General features: G+C 38.1%; 2 protein-coding genes and 1 pseudogene across 4 annotated transcripts in view; 2 read left to right on the top strand and 1 right to left on the bottom strand.

The window, feature by feature from the left end:
• LOC140930168 (neuropeptide FF receptor 2-like) lies at positions 1-1,689 on the top strand (annotated as a pseudogene).
• A 14-nt stretch (positions 1,690-1,703) lies between these two features.
• LOC140930169 (uncharacterized) overlaps positions 1,704-18,342 on the bottom strand; it is a 17,731-nt gene continuing 1,092 nt past the window's right edge. The window contains exons 1-2 of one of the 2 annotated variants that reach the window (XM_073379833.1): positions 5,437-5,627; positions 1,704-3,941 (exon numbers count right to left, since the gene is read on the bottom strand). In XM_073379833.1, coding sequence (XP_073235934.1) covers positions 2,936-3,941; positions 5,437-5,525 — 1,095 coding nt within the window. In that variant the 5' untranslated portion in view covers positions 5,526-5,627 and the 3' untranslated portion in view covers positions 1,704-2,935. Of the gene's footprint in view, positions 3,942-5,436; positions 5,628-18,342 lie in introns of those variants that run through there. The other variant, XM_073379834.1, reaches the window with a different exon arrangement.
• The window catches only part of LOC140930170 (uncharacterized), a 39,684-nt gene continuing 31,068 nt past the window's right edge, over positions 9,727-18,342 (top strand). The window contains exons 1-2 of one of the 2 annotated variants that reach the window (XM_073379837.1): positions 9,727-9,821; positions 16,584-16,633. In XM_073379837.1, the coding sequence (XP_073235938.1) occupies positions 16,620-16,633 (14 nt within the window). In that variant the 5' untranslated portion in view covers positions 9,727-9,821; positions 16,584-16,619. Of the gene's footprint in view, positions 9,822-13,892; positions 14,038-16,583; positions 16,634-18,342 lie in introns of those variants that run through there. The other variant, XM_073379836.1, reaches the window with a different exon arrangement.

The following is an 18,342-nucleotide window of genomic DNA, read 5'->3' as shown; positions in this document are numbered from 1 at the left end:
TTATCCCAAAGTGTACTCGAAATCAAAATAATTTCCTAACTTCACTTGTCACAATTTGATTACGCATTATCCGCTAATGAGCATATGATAAGAAGAAAAATAAAAATAAAATTTATTACAAAACAAACAATCCTTTTATAAATAGCGATCACATCCAAAACACTGCCTACTACATAACAACTTTACCCACGCAGCGGGGTCACTGTCTCGAAAAGACTGGGTTACAATTAGCCCTCTAGCTACCTCGGTGATAGCTTTAGTTACTAATTGGCGATACGTGGCGGGTGGTATTTAGCATAAATTGCAGACTATTATTTCCAAGAAAAGCTGTTCTTATTGTGTCATCTTGTTTGCAGAAGTTGTCGGGCAAGACCAGACCTTCTTGTCATGTCCCCTCTAAACGGCAGCGAGTACCAAACAGTCTTGAACCTGTCTTCGACCCCAAACGAGACTTGCGTAAACTCTGCGGAGAGTTCGACGCTAGCCCAATGTATTAAAACATTCGCATATTCTCTGATTATGTTCTTGTCGCTGTTTGGGAACTTAGCTGTTATCGCGATTGTATCAAAGAACAATCGAATGTGGACAACAACGAATTTTCTGATTGCTAATATGGCTGCATCAGATTTAATGATCACTGCGTTTGCATTGCCACGAGAAGTAGCGGAAGTCTTCATCGGCCCTAGAAGATGGCTCTTAAAAGGAATTATGGGACAGATTCTTTGTAAGCTGGTTTTGTTCCTTCAAGACCTTTCCACCGCAGTATCCATGCACAGCCTTGTGGTTATAGCCATCGACAGGTATCGAGGGATAGTTTTTCCTTTCCGCTCTCCTGTTATTACAACCAAGAATTGCAAGGTAATAATTCCCATAATTTGGGTGGTGGCCATGGGTTTACACGGGATGTATTTCTATACCTCGCAACTGACGATGAGCGAAAGCAAGTGGTACTGCACGATAAGCTGGGCACCCAAGTTTGAGGAAAAGACACAAGTGATATATTTTACTTTTCTTTCGGTCGTGATAATTTTTTTACCTCTCTGTGTGATTCTCACATTGTACACACTCATCTTGATAGAACTAAGGAAAAGAAAGATATCTAAAAACAACGCATTCGAGTTGAGAAGCTGACGGCGCAAAGAAGACACAGCCATCATGAAAAGGATTCTGATTTTAGTTCTTCTTTTCATTTTCTGCATAACTCCAGTTATCGTCTCGGGACTTGTCTTTCATTTCATATGGGACTCACTCCTTCCTTGTGACATGGAACATCTTTTTCCTGTTACAAAGTTTGTTTTTTATTCAAACTCATCGCTAAACCCGTGGGTTTACATTGTTTTAAGTGAGAGATATCGCCAGGGAATGAAAGAATTAGCGAAAAATTTTACTTGCAAAGATAAAATCCAGCTGAAACGAGCGAGTAATCTGTCATTAAGGAAGATCGACAAGAAACCCAAGTCTGCTGTAAATTTTGTAAGGATCTGCAGTTTGTAAATCTAAAAAGGGAAGTTTCCTGAGGTTCTAAACGGGTGTGATCACCAGATGAAGTAATACAAAAGAACACCAAACAATACGCACACCACTATATCAGGGGCACTCAACGACGGTTTCCCCCTAAATACATTGAAAATACTTTTTAGGCTGTCCACAGTACTTTTAGGTACCTTACTTGTATGAAAATTCGCGTCGTACTCATTTTCGCTCAGCTTTAAATTCGCGCAATTAATTTTCCGTGTTCGTTCTTTTTGGTTTGTTTAATAGAGCATTTATAATGAGTGTTTTTTATCAACAAATACGACAACATTTGTCAAAACTTAATCAAAGATCGATTAAGTGGCCTTAAGAAAATGCCCTCAAAATTATGTAAATCATGTAATGTGAGCAAAATTCAACTTAAAACATATGTCAAATGTGTTTCAAATGTGTATATGCGTTAATAAATCAACTGATTTGCATTAGTAAGAATCGGCAAAGCTTTTCGTGCGGATTTTAATTCGCGCAGTACTAAAATTGGCTCACCCAGCACTGCGCGAATTCTAGAGTACAATGCGATTATTAATACAAGTAAGGTATCTAGAGATGCATTCTAAGCGGCGCCATAAAATTTATATCTGTTCGGTCATCCTAGGGGAACTTGAGTCTTTCAGTGGGTTCAGCATTATTTTCCCAAAAATTTTAGATGCAATTTCACGTTTTACGAAAGTGAGAATTTTTCTATTTCCTCTCTCCGTTACATTTTTGAATCCGAAAATTTTAAGTTTTTTTTTTTCTACGAAAAATAGCCCAGCATGGGTAGTGAGATGTGAAAAAATAAAGTTCAGTCAATCGTAGGAAATTTATTAGACAGGCCTCGAAAATTATATTGTACATGAATGGAAAGGGCATCTAGAAATTTTCAGGGGCACCCAACGAGAATATAGTTCAAAACCACTTAAACATAGCATTGTTAAACGCATTTTAGTATTTAAACGGTAGATATAGGCATATTTTTATCCCCTAGAAGTTTTTCATCTGTTCGGATTTCTTAGCTGTAAGTCTAGTCATCCGAAAATTATAGGGATCAAAACTGTCCTTTTCAAAAATTTCAGCCAGAAAAAAAGCTCCCGAAAATTCTAGTTGACCTTTTTAGGGTAAAAATCCGTTAAAAATGGGCAATTATACCATTTTTTGGTGTTCGACCCTTCAGGGTGGTTCTTAATTTCGACCCGTTTATTGAATAAAAAATATGGAGCACCTCCTTCTTGTAATAATAAGGCTTTTATGAATTGCAGAAGATTTTTATTTCAAATAAAAAATGTATAGAAAATCTTTCGTGTTGTCTATTTAGATATAAAATGGCGAGACTTTCCGTAGTGCAGATTGTCTATTCCGGAAAAAGCTGAAACGTTCGCGTGAACTAAAACAACCAAGTTTATGTAACAAGCAATAACCTAACTCATATATAAAATCTCAAGGATGCGTCAATTTTGAGGAGACTGGGACAGCGCTCGGTTAAAGAGAGCACCAAATTGTTTGGCAGAGTCTCGCGCAGATGTCGAACTCCGAGGTAACGCAACCCTTGACATTGTTCAGCGATCTGACAAAGCACATCCTCAACCGCAGTGGGAACACAATCCTGGTAATCAAAAAAGGTCAAATTCGTGCAGTGTGTTGCGACAATATTCAACATGGCTGCTGTTCCACGACCTTTCCGCACCAAACCTATTTCCAGGCCTTCTAGATCAGGCAGCTTTCTCAAAAATTGCTGCATGCCATCATTTGTAATTTGCTTGGTGTTTCGTAGATTGATGTGCTTTAAACTAGAGCAGAAGTTTGCAAGTGAGATTAAACCAGTGTCGCTCACTTTTTTGCATCCTTCGATGTTTAGATACGTTAGGTAACGACACTGTTGGGAAATTTCCACAAGAACACCGTCAGTGACCCACACGCAGCCGCTAACGTCCAGCTCGCAAAGCATCTTTGAGCGGCGCACCACGAAACCAAGACCTCGGTTTAGTATCATCGGACACTTGGATAACCCGAGGACTTCTATATAAGGGCAATGTCGTGCGATCATTTCTATTCCGGTGCTTGTCACACGGTTACTATTCGAGATGTAGAGTTTGCGAAGTTTTGGGCACTGGCGCGCTATGTGAAATAAGCTTATGTTTGTAATACGAGAGCAAGTGGGTCCTGATAAGTCTATATGCGTGATTGACGACGAGCTGACACGTGAAACTAAACAAATAACAGTGATGTCACGAATACGCTTACGCTTACAAAGGGAGAAATCAATGCTTCTCCAAAAATTAGCGTCCAGGCTCACTCGGTACCACTGTTTACAGACTCTTGACATGCGCGATAGATCTTCCATGTCCAGATGCGTGAAAATTCTCAGTAGAAGAGCGTCTGGCAAATAACACCATTTTTCCTCTGTGTATTTTTGTGAAATATCTGGCAAGCTGTTAAAAAAAGACATTCGTTAACATATAATTCAGCAACATGTTTCATGTGGAACGAAAAGGGGAAATTACCCAGTATCGTCACCTGCTCACTACTAAGTTTTCCACACGCTTTGCGTTTTCTTTAGCGTACAATAATCTAGTCAAAACATAGAATAAAAACTTCACATCTTTCCGCTTTGTAACATTAGTTGATGTAAACGCTGAACAAACAAAACTCTTCTATTTTCCACCGCCAAAAAGCAGAACCTTTTAGGCAGAAAATGGTGAAATCAGGTACGGTTGTCCAAACATCCGTTCAATAAACCGCCATGATTAGTGTGGTTGATATAACATGTGTTATGAATAAAAATAATGAAGTTTCTCTTCAGTCGGTATTTCTCTAGTTTCCTGGGCTATTCTTCATCGGGCGATTCATTCTGCGCAACTAGTTTTGGGCAAAATGTTGAGTTCGCTGAGCTAACTTTAACATGTGCAAGTCGCTGCAAACTGAAAATGTTTGTTACACTTTTAGATGTTTCAAGTGAGACCTATTAATAGTTATGGTAATCGTTCTGGAACATTTTCATCTGAACCTTGACTGATACACCCTAATCCTTATACGGTTAAAAACACAACTCCTCCTTCAGCAGCGGAAACTAACTAAAATGACGTCTTGAAGTCATTTAGTCATGCAAATGTTTTTTTAGCCATTGTCCAGATGTACTACTGTAAATTACGCTTTTCTTGTAAATTCATTACCAGCAGAAATATTCATGAATATCAGCTGAGATACTGCCCTTCTGAAAAACATTTTCACCGATGAAAGCTCTTTTTAAACTTTGCCAAGAAGCTAAAGAAAAGAAATGACAAATAGTCCGATATCAGTGAATATCCCCCTAAACGCAAAATGCTAATGAAATATTACTTTTGTCCGACCTGTTAGACAGACACCCGCAAATCATAAGAATATCCTACAATATAAACAACAGGTTGTTTGTTAATTTACTATTATTGTGTTGTCTATATATTGTCCTTGTCTGTGTCAATACTCGCGAATTATTCAGTTGGTAAGTTCCAGTGGTTTTAATATATCAGAGTTGAACGGAAGATTTTTCGTTACTTGAGAAAAGCTCTGTTTATAACATCTATATGATGAAGGCAAAAAGTGCTATATCGAAAGGTCCTTCTTCGTTTCGATCCCACTTCAACAAACTGGTTCCTTCTCCTTCCTTAGTGTAACGAAAGTAAGTCTCTTTCCGGCCAAACAAAATTACGTTCGTTTACTGTATCGCTTGGTTTTCAAGTTTTTATATTTCCGAATGATGTATTTATCACTTTTAGCCCTTCTTTACCATTTTTAGTTTTCGTTTACGTATTCCCGTTTATGACAACGTTATATTTTTCTCGAGATATTCTATTCCGGTCATTAAGAACAACATAAGTTTCGGACTGTCGCTTTGCTGCATCGGCAATTTATAAAAATTGCGCACTTCTTTAAATTATATCTCATTACCTTTTTTCTCCTCGAGAATTCTCCCTTTTTAAAAACGTAAAATAACGGAGTTTTGTCGAACGCTTGGGGGCAGAAAAACTGGATCCCATATCTGATAAAATTTTCGTCCAGGAAACTTGTCTTGCTAACGCTAGGGAACGCTGTGTTCTTCGGCTGCAACTGGTCTTTTCGTCCTTTGTGTATCTTTTAGATCCAACACGAGCTACGATTGGTTAAATTCTAAATTGTTTTTGTTAATTGCAAGCGTGAAGAGTGTTTAGTTAGTGACGTGGTCTAACAGTTTCCATAACAACACAGCGGGTTCACGCTTGTAATGCTGCTAGCGAAAGCAAATAAGCAGTGTAAGAAACTTCTCTGTTGAGAAATTCTCACTTACCGGTAGCGTCACTTTTGGATTTTATCGTATTATTTTAATTAAATGCCGTCTACAATACGAGTACCGAAATTTTTAATTTTCGTCTTTGGTATTGAAAGAGATTGACTTTGGGAAAGGTAACTGAAATAGTAAACCTCAGAGAAAGCACCCCTCAAAATTATTGAATTGTTGGTAGAATTTGCGTCATTTTGTTGCTTGAAGAACGATTAACTTAGCCACAAACAACCTGTAGCGGGAATGTTGGCTTGTCACCTGTCCACTATATCAGTTATTAGCATTTTGATTAGCAAATGAACGACTTCAAAAAAAATGTTTATTCATTTGATGCTGCATGTGTAACTTGTGTTCCATATTGATTTCTTTGTGTCCTCGCGTCGGGCGGACGTTTTGAACTTCAAGACGTCTGTTTGTACAAAGATACCTTATACAGGCCCAGGGGAGAAGCAATTATGATGGGATGGCTTTCTGATCGAAACAAAAAACAAATCCATCTGACGGAGTGGAGAATTTCCTATCTGGGTATGTACAAATGTTTGTAATATCCGAGATGGTGAAGTGCTTGATACAGGAATAATATAATATTCAGTGATAGAGTGATATTTAATTTGTCCTTTCGCTGATATTTTTGGCTCGCTCACTTTCGAGCTGAAGATTTCTTTTCAAAACTGCTTGATATTTCGTTTCGAATCTTCAAGAAGGCAAAACAACAGCTTTTAATATAATACTTTTTCAACAATGCCGGATTGACAGTTGAGGTTTTTTTGTCGACGATTACACTGCCTTCGGGAGATAAGATATAACCAATGGGCAATTTTTTGATAAGGACAAAACAGAATACTAGAGAGATAATAAGGTAATATTGAAGCGTGAGTGAGAAAAATTAAAAACGGTGGCAATTAAAGATCGCTGACAAATTCTTGTTTTCATTGCACTTCACATGTCAATAAATTTACACTCACGCCGGTATTAAATATTCGAAGTCAAAAAGGTTCCGTCTAAATTTCTCGTCTTCCGTCTTGAAAGCGTCTATTATTTTTGATTCTATACGTAATCAAAATACCGAAAGACAGAAATGTATAGGATTAATTTCACTTTGTTCCTAAGGCAAAGCTTGCGTGATACAATTATGGGAGCCAATTCTGCTTTTGTTCTTTTATGTCTCTGTCACACTCGGCACGTGCCCGATCGATGTGACAGAACAAACTGGGCGCTGGGCGGTGCCTATAGGGCTTCACGTACAGGTCCAATATGAGGGCCAAACCGTTTATTCCTAAAAACGAAATTTTAGTTTAGAGATACTAAACAACAAATGGTACCATGTGAAAGTACGTCTGAAAAACATTCATTTGAATGGTCACCGTATAGGATTTCGTACACAGAAAAGTTGGGGTTTAGGTTTCGTGTAAACGTGATTGACACTCGTAAGGAACAGGTTAATGGTGAGTGACTTTTCGGGTGAGATCTTAAAATTGTCTCTGGTGCCGTTTGCTGTTTGCCAGCTACCTGCATGGTTTAATATAGCTATAGTGCAAGAGACAAAATCACTAAAAGAATATGCTTATTCTTGTTTGATTTCAGTTTTTCCTTTCTTAATGTCGAAAGCTTAGAGCACTTTTCACAAATAGCGTGCGCGAAAATACAGAAATAAATAAAATGCACTCATAAATGACAAAAAAAATTTCCATTATCATGCAAGAAAGGAAGATTTATCTATGACAGGAGAAAAGACGAAGTAGCTAATTGAATATTTGGAGATTCAGGACCAAAAACATTAATTTTATAAATAGATTCCCGCTGCCCTCTGCTAATCGTTTTGAAAAAAATTTCTTGACCAACATTTATCATTTTCTATTAATGAAAACGTGGCCAAGTGCAAAACCTCTTATTCCCCGTTTTCACAATGAAAACTGACCATCTTTACTTTCCAAAATTTACCACTGTAACACCCAGGAGAAACTCAAAACAATTCTTGTGCAAACGTTTGGGGGGTGGGGAGGGGGGTAATTGCAAGGTGTATCATGGAAAACGTGAAGGTGGCGGAAGAGCAAAAGAATTAAATCAAACTTCTAATATCAGACTTTGCACCTCGTTTTGAGAAAGAGGTTGAGGCAAGTGGGAATGACCTGTTTATAGACAGCCCTTTATTTTTATCGTATGAATACCATTAGCACGTAAAACAACAAATATATAACCTTTATTATATTTATTGTAAGTACAAATTCGCCCTGAAACCAGGCAGGTTTTGATATTCTCTTAGAGAACTTAGAAATTTTAAAAAGTCAGGTAAACGGTGATGACGAGTCGCCGAGAGTACTTACCAATGATTCAAATGTGCATCTTTGCTCAATTTCTCTCTCTGTCATAACTACTAAAACTATGTGAAATACACAACATTGAAGATCGGAAACGCGAGTTCGACATTTTTTTTTTACCATTTCTTGGATAATCATCCTGGCAACATTTCGTAACTCGTGCTGTTCGCTGCGTTTCATTCGGGGAATAAAGACTTTTCAATTCTTGGTTTGCAACCACGTGACAAGGCGGCCATTTTGGGGTCAATATAGTAGAATTTTCTCTCGAAGAATTTACATGAAAATAGAGTTTAGTTCCCAGAGGAGAGAAATGCTTTTGTTCTTGGCCACCAACATGGTAACAGTGACGTCACTACAAACCAGCAATACTTCGAGAAACAATTAATACTTTCTCATTGAAACCACGTGTTAAGTCTTTTAAATGTCGTAAGCAGTAATGAACCAGAAATCTTTCATGGTGACACTTCATTTTTAGAAATTTGAATTAAAGTGTGGCGTGTTGTTTTTTATTCTGGCTGCATCTCCAACCTCATGTTTTTTGAATTTGTTTTCCTATTTCAGTCACTGAAAAGGTGAATAAATCTGCACTGTTGAAAACTTCTTCGTGATTATTCCAGTTCGTTTATAAGGCAACGAATTTTGGGTTCAGTTGAATTCTCAAAGCCGTGACCATATCCAAAGTTCAGAAAGAGAAAAAGAAAATCGTTGTCTTGAGTCTACGTCCTCCATAAAAAGTAAAATTAGGAAATTTCAGGTAGTATTCATGAGATGACTGGAAAAAAATGTACAAAGAGTGTCATTGCTGCACGAGCAAAGTTGTTGAGGGACATTCTACATCGTGAAAAAATGTGGTAAAATGAAACGTGACAAGGATAAATTAAGACAGCGACAAAAAAAGTTCTTTTTTGAGTTGTTGAGGGACATTGTACACCGTGAAAAAATTTAGTAAAATGAAACATGAACAGGATAAATTAAGACACCGACAAAACAGTTCTTTTTTGATCTGCCTTGCGCGTACAATGGATACTAAACATTAAAAGACAAAAGAGCGCTTATGTTTTCTTTTGTTCCCTCTTTCTTGATAACGTCCTTAATTTTCCATTCTATCTGTAATTCACACAACAATAACATTTTTCTTTTGTTTGGCGTAATTTACCTCTGTTCCTAAGTTATGGCTTACAAATAACAACTATGAGAGCACAACTCTGCTTTTATGATCCATTGTTCTTGTCACACTTTTTACACTAGTTTCTTTCACACTTTATTATTGTTCATTTTGAAAAGAGTAAGTTGTTCTAAATGCTCTTCAGTCAATAATTCTCGGTAGATGCTAGCTAGAAGAATGTGTCAACGACTAAATGAATGATACTCTCCATTTCCCGTCTTTTTTATTTTCCACAATTATCCACTCCTGAGAGATCTCAAGACACACGCCAACAAACAATTTTGAAACGTTCCTGTCAATAGATGACAGCGCTAGCAAACACCCTTCCCACAGTTCCCTTGGCTTCTAACCAAAGTGGTTCTTTATAATATTGTAAGAGCATCTCCAGGCGAATCTAAACCTCGCCAAGTAACAGAGATGTGCGATTCGAAGTACATGAACAAGCACAAAATTCACGAATTTTGTCGGAGATCTGTAATGAACAGGCTACACTTGCACCCGTAGTCCAAATCAGTCCTTCATCTCTTGCAAGGTATGTGTGTTTTTTTAGAGTAATTCAAAAAGATTTCGTGGATTTTCCCTCAGAAATGAGCTTAACCTCAGAAACACTGAGTAATGGCGTTCTGCCTATCAAGAAAATTATAAATATGATTACTAAAAGATAAGATTATAAAAAAAGAAGGACAAGGGCGGTGCCTTCTGCTTTCCTTCAGCCCCTCGGGTATGAAACGTTGCAACAACCGTATCGCGTTTCGCTGAACTAATTCTAGTTTGATCAAGTATAGCAAAATTAGACAACACATTTTTTAAGCGAGACGACGTTTTTATTTTTACATTGATTAAGTTATCGCTTTTGAAAAGTAAAATTGTTTTCAGGCATTTTTCAAGAAGGGTGATGCGGGGAGATTGTACTGGCGTTAACTTTCAGACTATCTGGATTTCTAGGATTATTCCCTTTTTAAGGGTCGATTTATTTGTGTACACGAAACAATTCATGGCACAGACATGACTTTAACATCATCAAGTTATAGACAAAGAAAACGCTATGCAATAACAACACAGCTCATGGAAAATTAAAACAGATGTTTCAAGCATAGTTTTTTGGTATTGACTTAAAAACACCCAACGCTATAAGCTATTATAACTTTTGATTAGATAACAAATCATTCCACCGGTGTTTTATTTTTTCAAACTTAAAAAGCGTACACTGAGTGAAAATATCTTTTCTTCCACCTTTAGTTCCCTCCAGAAGGTACGGTCTTTGGTCCTGTATGTTTTTCGGTCGTGCTCAGTTTCATTCTGATTTGTGTCAATACTATCGTAAAAGTTTTCCAGTACTATTTCAGTTAGATATCAACCAAGGAGTCAAATTCAAACAACTTAAATAAATGATGATTTTATCATTTCGCCTATCGCATGGAGTGAGTCAGTGGGACGCACTGAATCAAACCACGTGGTATAAATTTTTCACAACTTATTCAAATTTGCTTTTTTTCTGGCGAGCAGCCGATAGACAAAATAAATTTGAAATGAACCTTTGCCCGTTAAGAAAACATGCTTTTTGTATCCTAATTGGCTCGTCTTAATGATCTTAATTGAACAAAGAAACAGCGCACCTTTACGTTATCTGTCCTCCCTCCTCAAAATGTGAATTAAGAAATATCACACCAAAGATGTCGAGGAATCTTGCTGAATCAATATTCTCATGTAATATAACCATAAAATGAAATGCTAATACATTTTCTATATGTTCTGAGAGTCATCGGTCTGAGACCTCAATTGCACTTGATATATCAGTCGGCACAAAGCATTTTCAGTCTCTCAATTGGAGGTGGAAACCAGCAAATCGATCCATATGTATGTGCCGGTCCGCTACCTTATCTGGTTAATTATACAGTCAGGAGAAAGCGTTGCGGTAGATATACTGCTTGTAGTCATTTTTCTCAAGCTAAAGGAGTGTTTTCAGAGAAAATACTAAACTTGTCTTGATAAGATCATACCCCAAGATAATTATATTTTAATTAATCATGAAGCGAAATTTTTCTTACCCAATTTATAACTGACATTAATTCTTTGAGCCGATTGCGGCATTTTAAATTAACATTTCACCGATGTTTATGGTCGGGTGCCCGTTTTCTAAATTTATTTTGGCCATCTTTTTCAATTAGGTAAACTACTCGAATTTAGTTAGCGGATGTTAAGCACAACACCAACTGCCTTTATAAAGCAAGTTACGTCTAAATCCCGTAAGGTTAGACTGTCAACGTTTACGTCCAGAAAGTATTGTGAAGAAAAGTTCTTTCTATAAGGTAACAATGTATTTTTTTCCCTTTTCTTCCGTCCTTTCTTTTTAATTTTTCTCCTGTTTTTCCATTATTGTCACCTAATTTAAACAAGATCATTTCAAAATCGCTCTTCAGTTTCGAGAAAAAATTATGGATCATAGTATTATGGGACTATATCGCGGACAAGATGATGTATTATAGCGGTGCATTCCGTTATTTAGTTACAGTTTGTCATTAACTTCTTTTTGTGCCTAAAAGTTAGGATCCTTTTCGCTAGCCTCTCAGTGATCTTTTTTTCAGTATCCGAGCCACTTTTCTCATTTCTGACTTTTGCCAAATGGACAGGTTGTTGAGCTAAAATCTTAAAAGGCAAAATAACGATTAAAGTAACACTAGAGAAGAGAAGATAACAATTAAACTGTGTAGCGTAGTTTAAACGCACACGGTCCATGTGTCCTATGTGCCACTGAGCTCGAAAAGCGAACTGCTAGTGAAGGTCATTGCTCGTAGACAAGCATGCATTTCTTCATTGGTTATGTCGTAAATAAGTAACCCTTTATATCGAAAAAATATTTATTGAAAAACATATCGAAACATGATTTAAGAAGGGTATAGGGTAAAACTCGTGAAAACTTTAAAATTGTTAAGAAATGCCGCCGAGGGAGTGTTTCATTTTTGTTCATGATCAAAAAGAAAAGGACGACACTAAACGGGACTCCAAAAGCGCGAAACGTTTTTCTTAAAAATGTTGATTCAGGTCAATTCTGTGCTGTCAAAGTCATCACTTAGTGTCTTTAACTATACACAATGCTCCTGTAGAAATAGGAAGAAGATACGAAATCAAATAAAGTTCATGGTCATTCGATGCAACTTTTTCTTCCTTTTCATTGGCCAGGAGCCCATCACGTCACCTGCAAATAACTGCCTACAAAAAATCCTCTGCTCATGCGCAAAGTCGTCCAACTATGTTTGGCTGCAAATGATATTCTGCTCGTGCGTAAATGAAACTCGCTTTTCTCCTCTTGCGCGAAAATGGAAAGATCACTTCGCACATATTAAAAACAAACTCAGCGAGCGAATGATAAAACAATTATAAAAATATCGTGATTTGTCAGTGTCTCGCAGATCAATTATTTATTGTGCTCACCACTGACAAATCACGATATTTTGCTCAACCTCGTCCAACAATTGTTGATTATTAGGGAGAACGTAACCATGTATGGTAATTTCTGCAGTACGGTATTAAAACTTGTACCCTGCGAACAGAGGTTTTCTCTGGCATGGCTTTTACCATTTACAAAGGGGCATAAACAAACCGACTACGCGACTGACAAACGACGCGAACGACTTCGTGAATGCTAAAAGCCATGCCATACTGGAGGAAACCTCTGCCCATAGGGTATAAAACTGGAAGCGGGCATAAGCGTCCTCTTTTCAAATTAAGTTTCAATCCGCCATGCCCACTCACCCTTACCGTCGGTGGCAACAGATGATAGGAAACAGTTTCAATAGCTAAAGATAGTCTTAAATAACAAATCTGGACCATTATTTTTGGAATTCAATAGATGCGAAGACACGTTTCAACTCTTTTTAAAAAAAATAAAACAAATAGCGTGACGTAGCCTCTTCAATGAGTTTTCAACACTGAATTTAATTTACATGTACTTTTTTACATACAATTTCGTTTCTTTATATACATCCGCAGCCTATGTAAATTTCCTTTGCATTTGACAATGATGCGATCAACTCGTCGAAAAGTTTGTCTTAAAAGGCATAAAAAGATCATCGATAACACTTTATTAACTTACAATGAGCAGTTTTTATGGTGCGCGTGATGATGAATTTCGCGTTACATCGTAAATTGCGTATTACGTCATTATGTGGTATGTTGTTGAACCCAGTGCAATATCATGATAAAAGGTTGGGAAAAACAGTCGTGCACAACTTTGGAAACAAACAAACCCAGACGCAAAAGAGCTATATTAAAAGATAAGTCTTTGTAATTAATATGTGACCAAACATACAAAGCATACATTCAAAGCAGCACACTCTGTACCCATTGAATTCTGAAAGAAACTCTCCCGGGCATCGCGTGCAGGCTACGAAGAGTATGTTTTAAGTGAAAAATAGCCTTGACATTGGATCATCTTGAATCAACCAGAATTAATGCCTTAATAATTCTTGGCAGAGGCCCATTGGAAATAATTATTATGATGTGACAAATACACTATTTTTGCTCACAAAATTGAATAACGTGATAAGGCGCAGTATTTTACAACATAGATGACAGTGCAAGGTATTTAAATCACAAGCAAAGGCCAATAAGACTCAAAACGATCTCAGAGTTTGCACGAGCAACATTGCAGCGCGGTTAAGAAGAATAACCTGAACGCCAGGTAGCTACAAAACATGATTCGAAACAGATGCCATGGCTAAACCACTTGAAGAGACCGGATTTTAAAAGTAGGTGTAGATTTATTTTATTGTCTTTCCCTTTTTCTATTATAATTATTATTTCCGATATTGTTGTCTTCTCGTTGTCACATCCTTAACTGTTGAAACAGAATTTAGAAATCTTGAAGATCGACCCTTCCGTGAGAATGGCAATTTGGTGAAGATGGTAATATACTAGAATGACGGTTTCTTAAGAGACACTCGCGTTTCGTTCTTCGGAGTTGTCTACATCATCTTATGGGCCTTCAATGCAATGCAATGCAATTTTCAAGGGGGTGTGGGCGGGGTTTCCACAATTTTTTTAAAGCTGCTTAAAACATGTAAAATGTACCGTACTTCATATACTGATTACAAATTGAAGTTGCCACCCCATGTTCTTACTGGTAACAGTCACTGGTCCGAAATAATTAAACAACAGCAAGTAACGTGCAAGTTGCTCAGTCCGCCTTTTCCACTGGCGCTAGAACCCACCAGAATTCATGACAATAATATAAATTTTTACCTAATAGGGAAATATGATTCGCTGGTCTCTCCAACCGCATTATCATTATTGTTTTTGTTTTTTCACGTTTAACTGTCTGCATGGAATCATGACTATATTTAATTTCAAAAAAGCGTGCATGCCAAGTTTCCTTATTGGCGATTGAGGAAGGTGGTATGTGACGCAGACTCACGGTCTCATGAAGAGTGTCACGCTTTCTCTCTTCCAGTTCTTTTTCAAGAAGGGGTGACTGAGTATTCATAAATTCAAAATATGAGTGGTTATCTCTCACTCCTTTCAGCGGGAACTGAACAAAACACTATAAAAATAAACTTGTTACTTTAGAATTGGTGTGTGTCGTCTTCACATTAAAATCCATGAGTTATGACAAGGAGACTTATTTTAGTGTTTCATTTTTAGCCAACTTTGACAACTTCATAAGCCAGTGTGGAGACGCAATGTCTCGTTATTACTTTTCCTAGTAACTAACCTTTATGGCCTCGTTCATCGAGTAGAAAGCATAGCGCATGCTCAATTTGTCACCTTCGGAGGGCGCATTTCTAATGGCGTCTCTCAATCCCTTTTTAAACAGCACCTTAGCTACCCCTCGCGCACGCTTTATCTCGGTCGAGAATTAAAATCTTTTTTGCACCTTGCTAAACATGTCACGTGAATGATCATCGACTCCCTTTCCCGACGCACTTCTAATTTGTAGACTTTAAAAATCCTTATGTTTTTTCTAACTTTCGTTTTCTTGAGTCAGTTGTTAACGACTGGTTTTTAGATCTCGAATCGGTCTTTGTAGTTCCGTCGTCTTCGTTTTGAAAAGCAAAGAAGTCATATTGTGAGCAAGTCTAATGCTTTAACTGTGCGGGGTTATGCATAAGCCTGATCAGATTATAAGATGTCTAATTACCTTATTCTATAGAGAGAACTGAATTCGTAATTATTCATTCGTCATCACCTAATTATTATATCTCCGTTTTACATTGCCCATAATACACCTTGTTTACCAACCCTACCCCCAAATATGTTATTGCTTTCCCTTGGGGCGGCTTAGCCTCCCATGCAGGCTTTTTTAAGGGAGACATATTTCCTCACCTCTCCACAAGGGAGAGAGGAAATACGACTCCCCTTAAAATGCCTGCGTGTGAGGCTAGGGACGGCTCAGCCTATGAACAGTAGCCCCCCTCCCCTCAAACAGGCTAGGGACGGCTGTAATACGCAGGAGAAATTGAAAACAATTCTTATACAATCATTTTTTTTTTTCCGGGGGTGGGGGTGTACAGGCGCAGTATCCTGGGCAATATGAAAGTGACTAATCTGATCGACAGTTTGTAGTTGTAAAGCTTTTAAAATTTCTTTAAACTTAACCCACTTAATACGGACACTATTATTCTTGTCCAATCAACAGTTGACCTCGCTTTTTCAAACAGACACCGGCTACTTTATCAACTGCGTAATACAATGAGCTTTACATTTAGGTAAATTGAAAACAAAAGTTGATGCATAGCGTTATCTACAGTGGAAATATATCACAAAGTCGTATACATCCGAGGTCTTGATTATTTTCAGAACGTCAGTAATGTATGAATGAGCAACGTTACGGGTTTGACAGTGACGGTCTTTGATCCCTTAAGTGTTGCATTAACCTGCAATCAGGCTTTTCTTTTCTTTCTTTTTTTGGGGGGCGGGGGAAGAGAGGGAAAGAGATCATTCATATGGAAGGGCATGATCGCAGACCATGTCTGCATTTTTAGCGAGTTTCGACTACGATAATAATAATTGCGACATTTTAACGCAGTAAACTATATCTATCTAGTATATGTGGTGCATAAATTTCGAGGTCAGTTAACAACGAAGTTCTGTAACATATGGCAACTTTTCTAGCCGCAACCAGGCTGAACTAGCCTAACCGAATAAATGTTTTAAAACCATCGTTATCGATCGTTCATAACAAATGCAGATCGTACAAACGTTCTTGTTACATGTCCATGAAACTTTAGAAGCACATTTCAAAACAGCTGCCAAGTTTTTAAGTTCCTGTTTTTCTACTGTTTTCTTTTCATATCAGCCTCAACAGCTAAAAGAGGAAAGCTGGGAACTCAGGATGCCATCTTTCAGGTATTTTACGATTTACCTTTTGCTTTCTTAAAATGAATACACACTGTATAACCTTTTGCATCGCTTCTACTGTGTTAAATTACGAGTATACCCTTAAAATTTAATGGGAGAGGGTTGCCGGTCTGAAGCAATCGCTCAATCATACGTTAAAGGAAGTGATCTAGTCCTTTCTTCTCCCAAGACATCTTAAAGCAATCCTGTCGGGAGATCAACATCAACTGATAACTTTTAACGACTTTAAGGTTGCGCGAATTGATTGCACTAAAACTGCGCAAACAAAACAGAAATGTAATCCTACAATAGCAGCTTAGATGCTGGCGCGGAGAATTGGGAGCGCGCGAGTGACAGTGACAAAAAGAGCTGCTTTACGTTGATCATGTGTACGGGAACTAAACTGCGAGCAAGCTTTCCATTAGGGCAACATCGTGAGAAGTCACGCGCAAGCGGGCGAAGCGGTCTGCAAAGGAAAGCGAAAGCAAAAGGCAAAGCCCCTCGCTCTATCGCGTAGCTGTTGGCTAATGGGGGCGCGCGTATGAAATTGTTTATTAGGTGACCCAGTTAATTCTCCACTCCCGAAAATCGGAAAAGAGCTACACGAAGCACACGGATTGTTAGAGTACCGAGTATGTCCATTGCGGCTATACCACAGGGTTTGGGGGCTGAAGAACTCTCCAAGTTAACGGTGAAAAGAGGGATCAAAAGGGAACCAAGAGCATATGACTAATACCTACAATAGGCTCCTTTTTAAGGATAATTTGGATAATTTGTAACTTTCCTTTTCCCTTCACTTTTTTTATTCCATATTGTTGCTTTCTTTCATAAATTAATCATTAATGTAATGATTGCAGTAAAATTTTTGAAAAAGCTTCTTATGGGGGCCTCGTGCGGTCCTAAACATCAGTCAACATGTCAACATTTACTCGGTCAACAAGCTTAGCTTGCGCCACAGACTAGGCGAAACTAAACCTCTGATTAAGTTGATAGCCGGGGTTATATTACCTCTGAGACGCAGATAGAAGTGTATTTCTATTGGATGTCTACCCTGCGAAGGTGGGGGAGGGGTGGGGGCGTTCAAAGGGGGAAGGTTGAGGAGAGAGGGGAAACATCGCGTGCCCTTCGCCTTCTGATCTTGAGCGCCAATGTCTTTCATGGCCCTTCACGCGACGGGGGATATCAAGTGAATGACAACAATTGACGAAGTTCTCTAGGTTACATTCTTTACAGTGATCACATCGTTCATTCTGCTTGACCTCTGTTAATTTGAAGTTACGTACTCGGCGCTATTCGTGCAAATGGTACACTGCTGCAGTCAGTTTGAAGTATCGCCAAACGATTTTTCAACGCCAGCTACGCAGGCTTTTTACAACCCCATTGTCTTCTTCTTCATCATCATCTTCTTCGTCTTCTTTTTATGCCACAACACGGATTGACGTCCCTTTTCTATTATTTGTATACCATATCTCATCCTACCATATTTGTCACCGCGAAACGTCACTTTATGCCCGGGGGGTACTCTACAACGTTTTATACGGGGAGGCTGGGCCCAGAGGTCCAAATCTTTACCCTTTTAAGACGGGTACCCCTTTTCTATAATTTCCAGTGACAAATGGCATCCCTTTCAGATACCTAGTTCAGAACGTCACATCCATTTAAACTGCTGTAAATGCACTGCCTTTAAAAATATTTTTAAAACAGTTACAAACGGGGAA

The sequence above is a fragment of the Porites lutea genome, chromosome 3 (assembly GCF_958299795.1).
Source record: "Porites lutea chromosome 3, jaPorLute2.1, whole genome shotgun sequence".
Classification (NCBI taxonomy): domain Eukaryota; kingdom Metazoa; phylum Cnidaria; class Anthozoa; order Scleractinia; family Poritidae; genus Porites; species Porites lutea.
This window is presented reverse-complemented; position numbering and strand designations above follow the sequence as displayed.